A 13,663-nucleotide genomic window follows, 5' to 3' on the forward strand; every position below is an offset into this window, starting at 1 on the left:
AATATTTGTAAACAAATGAGTTTGTTCTTTGTCAGTGTATGATGGGAATAGTATAGAATAAGTTGATGGAAGAATGGTGATTATCAAGCCCATATTACAAGTCATTGAAAATGACATAGTCCCTGCTATGATTGGGTTTTAAGGAACTGACAGTTTATGTTGTCATTTTCAAACCTGGTTAATGTTGTTTGGCCCCATATGGTTGGTTTTGATATCACTACTCTGTTCACAGGGTAAAGGACAAATGATCAATTTTGTACTCGCGATTTTCCGGATTTCTAACATTATTTTCTGTATATTTCAAATAAAGTTTTAAATACTGTTTCCTCTCACTGTTTTTTTTTCTATTTCCTACCTGATATCAATGTCTTATCTGAGTTTATCAGCTTTGCATTAATTAGTAGCTTGCTAGAACAAACTCACTATTTGCCCAAATTAACGCATTATACCATGAGTGTAAACATCTACTGATACGACTAATGGTAATACACGTTACCATTAGTCGTATCAGTAGATGTTTCTTTTATTGCAGTGTATCATGGGAATAGAATAGAATAATTTGATGGTAGAATGGTGATTGTCCAACCTATATTAAAATGGAATCATACTCCTTAGTAACATTTGTAAACAAATGTGTTTGTTCTATTGCAGTGTATGATGGGAATAGTATAGAATAATTTGATGGTAGAATGGTGATTGTCCAACCTATATTAAAATGGAATAATACTCCTTAGTAACATTTGTAAACAAATGACTTTGTTCTATTGCAATGTGTGATGGGAATAGAATAATTTGATGGTAGAATGGTGATTGTCCAACCTATATTAAAATGGAATAATACTCCTTAATAACATTTGTATACAAATGATTTTGTTCTATTGCAATGTGTGATGGGAATAGTATAGAATAATTTGATGGTAGAATGGTGATTGTCCAACCTATATTAAAATGGAATCGTACTCCTTAGTAAAATTTGTAAACAAATGGGTTTGTTTTATTGCAATGTGTGATGGGAATAGAATAATTTGATGGTAGAATGGTGATTGTCCAACCTATATTAAAATGGAATCGTACTCCTTAGTAAAATTTGTAAACAAATGGGTTTGTTCTTTTGCAGTGTATGATGGGAATAGTATAGAATAATGTGATAGTGGAATGGTAATTGTCCAAGCTATATTAAAATGGAATAATACTCCTTAGTAATATTTCTAAAAAAATGAGTTTGTTCTATTGAAGTGTATGATGGGAATAGAATAGAATAATTTGATGGTAGAATGGTGATTATCCCACTATAGCACTGTCTTCGCCTAACACGTCAATAAAAGGTTAGCTCTATGTGATCGATGAGGGCGCACAGTACAGGGATGCGGTAGATACATACAGAACAACCCAAGTTTTAGGTATTTATTTGAAGCGTTGAGGTCTGTGAGAGAGTCTAGGCAATAATACAATATCACTTCACTGTATTAAAGTTGTTAAACTGTTACAATGCTTACCATGAAGTATGTAAACTTTCTGATGCATAATTATAGGAATGTTACGTGGATGGGTTTGAATTGCATTTATTATATGTACATACATACATACATACATACATACATACATACATACATACATTAAAATATGATGGTGATTGTAGCAGTGATAATGATGATGATGATGATGATTATGATGATGATGATGATGATGATGATGATGATGATGATGATGATGATGATGATGATGATGACAATAATGATGATGATGATGATGATGATGATGATGATGATGATGATGATGATGATGATGATGATTCTCATTGGCCCACTACATAGACACAGGCATTAGAACAATATTTAAGAGATCTCATCAATATAGAAGAAAAACGTTGGCTAACCTGAAATGACCTCAAGGACACTGTAAACATTAGACCCGAACGCATCCTAAGTCTCACAATCAAAACTGTTCAACAGGCAATACCTATCAAACTGAAAACAATAATTCACAACCACTTGGAAGACTCTCCACATGTAAATGTTGTAAATACACAGTATTCAATTGAACTCCATCATTCACCGGAACTCAACCTGGCACTGTATAAACCGTAGTCCCCTCCACTGTCTACGTATAAACTAAAAAAAAGGTACTATTTATAAATACCTGATCTTGGCACAACACGCTTTAAAACTACCAACCAGATTAGATACCGTATGGAGAGATATCCTCAGTCTACCAGATTCCATAAAACCAAATTTCAAAGCTTGCTATTTACCCACCAACAATACAAAGGGAAGGAGACCTACAATGGCGTATCATGCACGGTGCATACACAACTGACACATTCTAGCACAACGCGGGCTTCCGACCAGACTCAAACTGTCCACTTTGTGAAGAACAAGATTCCCTATCTCACATTTTCCTGGATTGCTTATATATTCAACAGCTTCTGAATCTTATAACTACAATCTCATTACATCTTACCAACGACAATCAAACTACACCAGCTTCATGGTTCTTCATAAACCCACCGAAGAAAAACAGCACCTTTAATACTAGAATCAGCAAAAATGCCCTCCTTCTATTTGTCCACATCACATCTACACCGAAGGTATCGATCGATGTTGCCAGAAGAAATAAAACCAACGGCGTAACATCAATCGACCCACTGGAAATATTCAAAACACGAATTCACACCAGACTACTGATTGAATTTGAACATTACAAACTTTAAGGAACAACTATATATAACGATATTCAACTCAACTTGGAGCATCAACAACGCCATCTGCAGCGTATCAAATGGACAATTACATTTAGAATTTTAGCACTGATTTACTTAACTTAAACATGTCACAGTAACTCCAACAACATATGTTTTATGATTTAGTTTTGAATGTCATAGAGAACACGGACAGTGATACACATGTACTGACTCAAGAAGTGACAGTTGGTCAGATTAAAGTGACACTGATCATGGCAATACTGAAGGTTGAAAGGTGATGATGGTGATGGTGATAATGATATCAGGGAACTTTTGCAAGTGACCAGATCAGGCCACAGGGGCGTGTAATATTTCATAGATTGTTGTTTTCTTATTGCTTAGAATGCCGTTTTCTTAGGAAAATATCGTACGAATCTTGCTGCTACAAATGTATCAATCTCTATACTACTAAGAAATATTCTCTCCTCTTCCCTTTACATGTAGGAATATATATTAATCAAAAGGTTGTTATATTTAGTCTGTAGACCTGGAAAACAACAATCTGTGAAATATTACACGCCCCTGTGGATCAGGCAGAGTATGCACAACATGTAAAACACGTTTTAGAAACTAACTAGATTGTGTATGATTATAAGAGAAAGGTAACCACAGGGCACCCAGAAACCGTGACAAAACAAAACAAAACAAAACAAACAAACAAACAAACAAACAAGCAAGCAAGCAAGCAAGCAAGCAAGCAAGCAAGCAAGCAGGCAGGCAGACAGACAGACAGACAGACAGACAGACAGACAGACAGACAGACAGACAGACAGACAGACAGACAGACAGACAGACAGACAGACAGACAGACAGACAGACAGACAGACAGACAGACAGACAGACAGACAGACAGACAGACAGACAGACAGACAGACAGACAGACAGACAGACAGACAGACAGACAGACAGACAGACAGACAAATAAATAAATAAATAAACAAACTATCAAATAAATGACAAATGAACAAGCAAACGAACGAACGACAAGCATAGGGACAAATAAAATTATTAAATAAACCAGCAAATAAACAGATACTCGTGGGGGTATACCTAGATACGTTTTTTGTACCCATCACTATACAAAAATACAAACGTATCTAGGTATACCCCACGAGTATCTGTTTATTTGCTGGTTTATTTAATTATTTTATTTGTCTCTATGCTTGTCGTTTGTTTGCTTATTCATTTGTCATTTATTTGATAGTTTATTTATTTATTTATTTATTTATTTATTTATTTATTTATTTATTTATTTATTTATTTATTTATTTGTCTGTTTTGTTTTGTTTTGTTTTGTTTGTCACATGGTTCTTGGGTGCCCTGTGGATGGTCATGTGTGATGCCCCCCCCCCCGTAAATACTGAAGGCTCCCTAACAATGAGTCAATTTATTGGATTCCACATCGGTAGGTGTTTTCAACTTGAGCCTCACATCCCTAATATGGAAATCCGATCGCGACATGCGACCCTGTATGAAAACATTGTTAGACTACTACCACATGTACTCTATCAAAGGCGGCAAGAAGACATCGCAGCTCTTCGACGTGCGTATGAATGTCATTGACCGATCTGGGGTTTTTTTTGGAACTCTTAGGCTGGTGATTATTTTCCACCGGAAAGTTTATATTCACAGGACACGGGACAAAACAACCATTACGATGATGCAACTGACACCACAGTTTCTGTAGTTGTCATATTAATCTCGATCAAGAATGTCCAGGACAGTTGAGAAATCTGTAGTGAGCGTTCCAACCGAAGAAGGTTTAGGAGTTGTCGTAAATAGAAGCATTGGGCGTCCAGAGGTAATTATATTGTAGTATCCCTATCACAGGGCTGCCCTATCATAGTCAGGTGACCTTACTGTGACCTCTGTCTGTTTTCACAATTTATTCCTATTTCCTTGTGTTGCTAGGTGCATGGATGTATTTAGTGAGACACTATTACATCCGATATCCATGCTAGGCGCTACTTCGTACTGTATCCATTTTGTGACCGAGATACCCATATAACATAAATGTATGTTTCTCAATCAAAAGTGGAAGAAGAGAACTTGACTACTGTATCAGCCTTTTGTATCTGCATGAACGTCATTATGTTCGTTTCCCAAATGTAAACACTGACACGGTGTGTAACGATTAATTGAATGTAGGATTGCGTTACACATTCGGCGGCTATGTTCATTGTTTATAGTTTGGTTAGGATAATAAACGGCAGTGGACACTTTCACTCTCTGACCTGCCCCCCCCCCCCTCTCTCTCTCTCTCTCTCTCTCTCTCTCTCTCTCTCTCTCTCTCTCTCTCTCTCTCTCTCTCTCTCTCTCTCTCTCTCTCTCTCCCCCCCCTCTCTCTCTCTCTCTCTCTCTCTCTCTCTCTCTCTCTCTCTCTCTCTCTCTCTCTCTCTCTCTCTCTCTCTCTCTCTCTCTCTCTCTCTCCACTATTGAAGAATAGATATGTACAACTTGGATCAGAGTTATTCAAATGATCAGTTCCACACATTTGTACACTGATCAATGGATAATTTCATTTTTTAGTTTTCGAAGGATTTGCAGTCTTGAAAGAATAATAGTTTACCAAATTCATTTTCTTAACACATTTGTAATTGTACATTGATATATTTTGTTTTATTATCAGTTGGAACATACACTATTTGATCCATTCCTATTGCTAGATGAATTCAAAGCTAAAGAACCAGCAGGATTTCCAGACCATCCACATAGAGGTTTTGAAACAGTAAGTATACAGGGTTTCCTTGACTATCCACATAGTGGTTTTAAAACAGTAATTATATTATACCAGTATATTGATGGTTGAAATCGAGGGATCTGATTGGTCTAGACATCGAACTAGCGCGTCTAAAACGAGTGATAATGCACTGCTGGCACGATAATGCACTGCTGGCACACGTCCAAATTTTGTTTGTTTTGGCTACGGTCGAGCGTTGAGTTGTAGTTCGCTGTGATACTGATAGTGAACTCTTCGAATTGTCAGACAGAGGAGGGTTTTCTCTCAATGAGACAATATTTTATGAGAAATTATTGAAGGAAATTTCGAAAGCAACCAAGTCATCGCGTATTTGTTCAAATCATCGCCTACTACATGTACTAAGGTCAAGGCATGCACGAGATCGGTCCCAGCCTCGGCGCGGCTAGCTGGGGTGGAAACATTGGTGAGCTGCCCTGTCCTGTCATAAAAATGAAGCAAGTGAAAGAGCTTACACTGGCCGACTTACCATTAATCTAAATAGAAATTTGTCTGGGATCCTGTCCTAGAGTATCAGTCATCAATCCGAGAGGGAAATCCTCAAACCCAAAAATCTACTGACGTAACTTCCAGTAATATAAATACATTGTAAATATCAACCTGTCTATCACTTCACCGAGTCGCGAATTCGGCCGGGAACAATTGAAGCATGCTGTATTCAATAAACCACTTCAAGTTTATACCTTGAGTCAAACAGGTTGTTTATTCATCACTGTCCACTTTTAATGAGCCGATCAATGTACAGATTATCCCTAGAAACGATTCGCAGATAAAATAAATCCAGTCGCTGCACGACGTTCACGTTGAGGCCAAGATCAGCTGTCTTGAAAGCAGCGTTATTGTTATGCAAATTAGTCACAGGGGCGCATATCAAACGAGAAAACGTTAGTTCTTATCTTGTTTCCGATACTTTCAATATACTGGTATAATATAATAGCGATAAACCACCCCCTGGGGAAGGTATACCACTCGGTTTTGACCAGTGAACTCAATATATGCACTTGCTATCGCTCGTGCATATATTTCGTTCACTGGTCAAAACCTCTTGGTATACCATCCCCAGGGGGTGGTTTATTGCTTAAGTATACAGGGTTTCCTTGAACCCAAGTTTTCATAAACCCAGCCAGTACTAGTATCACATTACATTCAAGTTCAAGTGTCTTCAAATACTTTTGATTCGTATTACACCATACATTCACAGCATAATTGAAATGGGGAAGGACTAAGGTATTGAACATCATCTTCTTAAGTCCCAACAGCAAAACCTGTCTGCTTCTTGACAGTAGACCAAGTTTTACCCATGTCATCTGCATACATAATTACTTTCCAGCAAGTCATTGAAAAAGGGTGAAAAATAAAGGTCCCAGGATTGAACCTTGGGGTACCCCACAAGAAATGCCCATGCTTTCTAGTAATGATCTAGAAATATTGCACCAGTGAGTTGTTTACAATCAATATTATGCAATAAAATATATGTAACATGAGTACGAGCTATTGCCGCAGAGTTACCTGGCCTGAATCCTGACTGACATCTCTTCACAAAGTCATTCTCATCTAGATAGCTCTTTCCAATATCTTAGAAAGTACATAAATAATGGCACAACCCTAGCTCGTTTCTACTCTGCAGGAACCTTTCCTGTCTGTAAAAATTATATGTCAATGATGATGATATATACAAAGCCACATAATTAAGGAACTGTGCACAAATATTGTCAATACCATTGGCCTTAGCAATACAGAGTTTCAACAATTGCCTACAAACGTACTCAGTGGTTATGGGCTTAAAGCAGAAGTTACTGTCACACTGTGTTAAAAGTGTTGTATTTCGATTTGTAAACTTCATTGCCAGCTTGGATCCAATTGTAGTAAAAAAGTTATTGAATGGATTTGCTATTGTTTTTGTATGGGTGGTGATGTGATCATCCACTTTCAAACTCATGACACTCTCATTAGACTGGCTTGGCAACAATTTTTTCAAAGTGTGCCAAAGATTGTTTGAGTCACTGCTATTTTGATCTAATTGCGATGTAAAATATTCTTTTTTCAATTGTACCCCCATATTGTTAACATAATTTCTATTTTTCTTGAATTTTGCCCAAATACTGGCATCCTTATGTTTTTCTGCAGAGTGTTTGAGTCTGTCGCATTCATATGTTAACACAATGAATTCACCAGTTACCCACAGGGTATGTTCTCTTCTATGAGTGATTATAGTCCGAAATGGAGCATTAGAATCACATTCTGGTATTAAAAGCTCCTTCCACATGCCGCAAGCATCATCTGGCTTGTCATGAATTTCTATTGTGTGCCAGGGGATATTGCGAACTTCACCACAGAACTTCTCTGCATCAAAATTTATAAGACAGACTTTACTTTCTGTATTTTACGAATGGCATACACCAGACGATGATCACTTAGACCGATGGAAATAACTATGGCTTTAGGTGTATGAGCTTGGATGTTACGCAGTTCTAATTAAATCAATAAGAGTTTCTGAGCTATCGGTTACATGGGTGATGTCTTTCACCAGATTTCTTAATTGAAAAACCTTACAGAAATTAGTGAGACGTTTTGCTAAACCTTTTGTTTTGTTTGGTTTGGTTTTAAATCAATATTGAAGTCCCCAAGAATATAGAGAATCTTGTCTTCATCACAAGCTGTCGAAATACATTTTTCCACACGTTCAAGGTTACGTAGTATTTTGACCTGTGGATGTCTAGTTGAATCCATAGACATTCAACACAATCCATCTGCAAGTCCTCTCTATTTAGAGTTTGTAATAATTTGGAAGCGTATGTGAGCACTCCTCCCCCATGGTTTGGGCGGTCTCTCCTATATGCCACATGTCCAGGTATATCAATCTCAGATATGGCGACAGAGCTGTCAAGAAGTGTCTCAGACAGTGTGAGAATGTCATAGGGCTGAGATCTCATATGATGACGTAATTCATCAATCTTGCAACCCTTTTTTCCTCGAATTCCTCTTGTGTTTAGATGGGCAATTTTAAGTCCCTTCTGTGACACTGTTGCAAATGCAAGTTTGTGTACAGGATTCATACATGGAATCACTCGATTCAGTTATATCAAAGGCAAGTTTTCCGTACCCAGCTTCTTTTAAAGAAACTGTCTGTCAGAGGTGGGAGACTGCAGGATATGCAATTCCATTCAGATGTTTTATCTTCCAACAGGTGATTGTATTTAGTCACAGATATGCCAACACAGTTTGCGTGATACCATATATCACAGGTGTGGAGCAAATTCCCCTTTGAATTGACCTGAACACATTTTGAACAATAGCCACACTGGCATTTAACTAGACCTGGGTTACTGTGAACATCTCCACTGCATATCAGTGAGAATAGAAGATAATACCGAAGTGTGAACACAGCTGTTGACATTCTTGATCTTGACCTATCTTTGATTTTATCTTGGTACAAATGGTACAAAGTTTGTGTTTGCAACATTCTTCTTAATGTATAAGTCTTCCAAGGTGGGTGGGTCATACTCACTGGGTACACAAAATTTCACAAAGTTGTGGTATCCAAAACTAGCTAATATTGAAGAAGAATCAGAGCACAAACGACACCAAACACACATCACCATCTTGTGTTGTAATGGAAATATTGAAATACTGTGGACTGCTATTGAAATATTTGGAGTTGCTATTGAAATATTTTGTGTTGCTATTGAAATATTTTGTGTTGAAATATTTTGGGTTGCTATTTAACAATTTTTGGTCGCTATTCAAACATTATGGGTTGCTATTTAACAATTATGAATTGCTATTCCTGTTGCAGTCATGGAATATTTTAACGTGTCATTTTATCATAATAACAAAACTGTTTCCATGGAAACAATGGATTATTAAAACATATTTCTCAGCCCTTTTTCAAGTTTGCTATACATAAACCTAAAGAAAAGAATAGATGTTCGGTAATAAAACAAGGGTTTTTCTTTAATATTGTACTTTCAATCTATGAAAGGTAACTTATGTAATAAGTGGAGAGACATCTCATGAAGATTTTCTTGGAAATGAAGGAACTTTGCGTGCTGGTGATCTTCAGGTAATTATCCTCTTTTCTTTTTTACTTGAAAACATTGATTATAAAGGAAATTCAAATATAGTTTGAAATATAGTTTGATAGCATCTTGACAGTAAGAGGTAGGGGAAAAGCATGAGACTGGGATGTGCACACCTTGTGGGGGGGGGGGGTTCCTAGGGGTCTGAGGGGTCTCCCTCTGGAAGCCCTGGGGGATTTTTACTCTTAAAGCCAATATTTAGGCTATTCAGACCCTTTCAAGCAATAACTTAATCCATGCTTTACAAGACAGCACCATCAAGTATCAGAAACTATTCTTTATAACTTACATAGGGTTAAAATATGTTCTTGAAAAGTTAAATGGTGTCATTATAGTAAAGGTCAGCACATCTAATGGTAGTATCATTGGTAGGGGAGATTTGGAGATTAAGACAATTTTAGACTATCTTTGCAAACATTTCACATCTTTAAAAGACAATATCATCTCAAATTAGAATTGGGTGAAAATATTTAAGAAAAGTTTAATACCATAATGACAGTAAAAAGGTTGTTGGTGCATCTGATTGTTGGTTGAATGCATGAGTGACCTCTGGGGGTGAGGGAGTCCTTTGGGTTTTCCCCCTGGCAGATCTGCAGTTTTTTCTTCTATTAAGGCAATGTTTAGGTTATTCATTGCCTTTGAGGTAATATTTCCAAGCTTCGAAAAGCTAACATAAATGTAAGTTTTAAATGAGTTTCCCATGACACACAAAAATGGGCCCATAACATTGGTAATGGGGCATTAATATATTGCATGTATAGTAAAGTCACCGGTATGTTAGAACTTTAGGTGGTCATACCTAGTGTATAATAGAAACTGGAATCTGATGAGATGTGGTGATTTGTAGTGTCAATACCATGTAGTTTCCAAAATAAAAGGGTAAAGGTATATTAGCTGCAACAGGGACTATTTTTGGGGGTATTTTCTTTCATTTAAAAATACGTTAAAACTAAACTGTAAATGGTCCAATCCCTCTAATTAGATGATTTACCTGTCTACTAGTCGTCAATATTACTCCAAAGTGACATACGGGAGCTGTAAAACATTCGGCCGACTTACTTCTTTTCAAACCGCCCACCATATTTGTTGACATCGATAGAGGCAAGTCATGTGAAAGTGATGTCATCATTACGCGATATATTGAGCGAGCGTGCCCATCACAAGATGTCAACAATGACAAGCCTAGCGCTGAAGGGTCACAGAACTTATGGGATAGCCAAGCGGATTGGACTGATTTACTGCTGAAATATGTATTACAATGTCATGGATAAGCGGCGGCAATGATTTTGAATACGTTGTAAGTATTAACCACATTAATTTTGCATGCCGATGTAACACCAATTGCAGTTAGTGACAAGGCGTTCCGTAGCTGCAATATTTGTAGCGTTTGCTGTGATTTGAGGGGTTTTTCGTCTTTTTGTGTGCCTTTTCGCGTTCCGATGTTTAACCCGAATAAACATCGGAACACAAAAAGGCACAATTTAAAACAGATGAAAAAGTCCTCAAAATCACAGCACACGCTACAATTATTGCAGCTAGGCGATCAATGAAGTTTGATACACACTGTGTCTTTTTTAGTGGTCTGAGGTGTAGTCGGACCAAACAGTGAGATACAATTACTAGCAGAACTATGAACACTTGATGCCGGAGAGTGAAGATATTACTAACAGATCGATAGAAATAAGGGCTGAACTAAATACTTATTAATCTATGTGAAAATGCATTTGCAGCCCATGAACTGCATACAATATTACATGTACATGCCGTGAACACAAGAATGCGTACTGCATGTAAAATGTACCATGTAGAAGTACTGAATACCATTGGTGTATTATCCCCCCGGACACGAACTAAATTTCAGTGAACAATATTTCGAAGAAAGACATATTCCGTCAAATTTCCATATTATACATGTTATACAGCATTTGTTCCATGCACTAATGCAGTTCATCACGAATGGCCTGCAAGTATGTTTGCGTGCTTTGCAGTTGGATTACTAATTATTCGATATGTCATTCATTATTTATATCAATCATTTAGTCATATCTTTACTGTCGAGCATCAATTGCTCGTGAGGGGAATGAGCAGAATTTTTTTCCGAGGGGGGGGGGGGGGGGGGGGGAGACGCATATTAGAAAATAGGAATATAATAAAATTGGTGAGTGTGCTTTTTTGAAAATTGAGATCGGCTGATGGGGAGGGAGCTAAAGTTTAACCCCAAGAGTCATTTACCAAGTGCATTTCCAACATTTCTTGTGGCTTCACCATAATAAGTTCTAAAACCTATTTTGAATTATCATGAGTTGGGCAACTCCTGAGAATGTGTTTGTTTATGCCCTAAATCTCTTCATTGGAATTGAAGACAATATTGAAAATATACTATGGCTTTCAGTAATGTGTATGGTTTGAAATTTTAGCCTCAAAAGCATGGCCTCTAGCATGTCTTCATTTGAAAAGAGTGCTCACCATGGGAGGGGGACACTAGCATTCATGGTGATGCTGTTTCTCTCCCAAATCAAGACTGTGATGGAAAGCCCTGCCGGCTAATTAACTCCCAAGTGCATGTATATGTTATAGTCCAGTGCCAGATCTCTCCCTGTAAAGGCCATTACTAAATGTATTGATTTCAAATATGTCTACCTTCATTACCCTAATAGTTGTTGAGAATTTACCAATGAAAGTGATTCCTTTTATATAGACTTGTAAAGTTTTAGAGAACCCGCTAATAAAAACAAATGAAAACAAAAAAAAGTGATTCCATTGTTACACTGATTATTCTGCTGAAAACCTTTCAGCTAAATATGCTAAAATATTTTATAAAGTGGAAATACATTGCATATGTATGTTTGTAGTATAATGCTAAGCCTCTCCAAGGCACAGACTTTTGATATAACCTTTAGTTTCCATCATAAAATAACAATCTCCACTTTCATGTTAGTTTTACAAGGATAATACTAAGAAAGGGGCGGGACACTATCTGATTCTGATTTCACTGTATAAAACATGTGTCAAAGTGGAGTCTGAAGTTTTATAACACTACAAATATTATTGAATGTCGTATGTGTCATGGGGAAAATACTGTCCAGTGGTAACTCAAGTCAGTTTCTTTGCCATGCAGGGTAACTTACCTATTCTACACTTTTATTGACTTTATCTGTACATCTGTCACATTCATGATTTATTGTACATTCCAGCTGTCAGTACAGATGTACATATAGAACATACATGTAGGAGTAGTAAAGTTAAAGTAGAAGTACTTAGTAGATTTAGTTAGATTGTACAGAATGTGGTATAGGCATTGCAGATAGGGACTGACAAATAAAGATAGAGAGTAGAATATTTGAAAGTAGCTCTCAAGCTGAGGTTTACAGTAAGAACAGAAAGGACAAGTCACACTACATGCCAATTATAGGAATAAATAAATTCCTCTTGTTTTAATATACATTATTTCAAATTATGGCATCACTAAATACTAGCATGAAAATAGTGTTGATATACATCATCATGTTTTTACTCTTTCAGACTCAAATAAATAATCTCAGTGGAGAAACTACAGCCTCTGGATAAGATGATGAGAAAGGTTGATAGCCAGCGACCGAGCTAGGTCTAATGTTCAACCATGACGTCATACTTGTTGCAACATAACCTGGATGTTATCACCCCGCACCGAATACAAAGTCCCATACTTGGTATGTCATCATGTTTCATTATCTTGTTGAATGCTGTCCAATATTGTAAATATTAGCCATGTAATATGCTTTTTTCCCCAGTGTATTAATAGGCAATGTAATACAGCAATTACCTTTGTGTGTTAGATAACTTGCTTATGCATGCATAACATCCCACTCACACTGGCTTTATTACAAGCATATTAGCAAAGGTAAACAAAAAACATCAAATCTTGGTCCAAATATAGAAACCAACTAGTACTACAGATACAAGCTGTTACACTTCTGCAATAGTCAGTGGAACCATAAGTGAACCGAAGTGGACCTTCAAACATCTGTAATTTGTTTACATATTCATAATAATCTATGAGACTAGTCTGGCAATATGCTGATGCTGTGAGCCTTTCAATCGATATCG

The 13,663-nt window shown here is 36.9% G+C and overlaps 1 protein-coding gene across 2 annotated transcripts in view; it reads left to right on the forward strand.

Annotated features, from left to right (window-relative positions):
• Window positions 1-4,375: 4,375 nt before the first annotated feature.
• The window catches only part of LOC144438725 (pirin-like), an 81,852-nt gene continuing 72,564 nt past the window's right edge, over window positions 4,376-13,663 (forward strand). For both annotated transcript variants that reach the window (XM_078127876.1, XM_078127877.1), the window contains exons 1-3: window positions 4,376-4,541; window positions 5,370-5,468; window positions 9,481-9,561. In XM_078127876.1, the coding sequence (XP_077984002.1) occupies window positions 4,452-4,541; window positions 5,370-5,468; window positions 9,481-9,561 (270 nt within the window). In that variant the 5' untranslated portion in view covers window positions 4,376-4,451. The remainder of the gene's footprint in view (window positions 4,542-5,369; window positions 5,469-9,480; window positions 9,562-13,663) is intronic.

Source organism: Glandiceps talaboti, chromosome 8, assembly GCF_964340395.1.
Source record: "Glandiceps talaboti chromosome 8, keGlaTala1.1, whole genome shotgun sequence".
NCBI lineage: Eukaryota > Metazoa > Hemichordata > Enteropneusta > Spengelidae > Glandiceps > Glandiceps talaboti.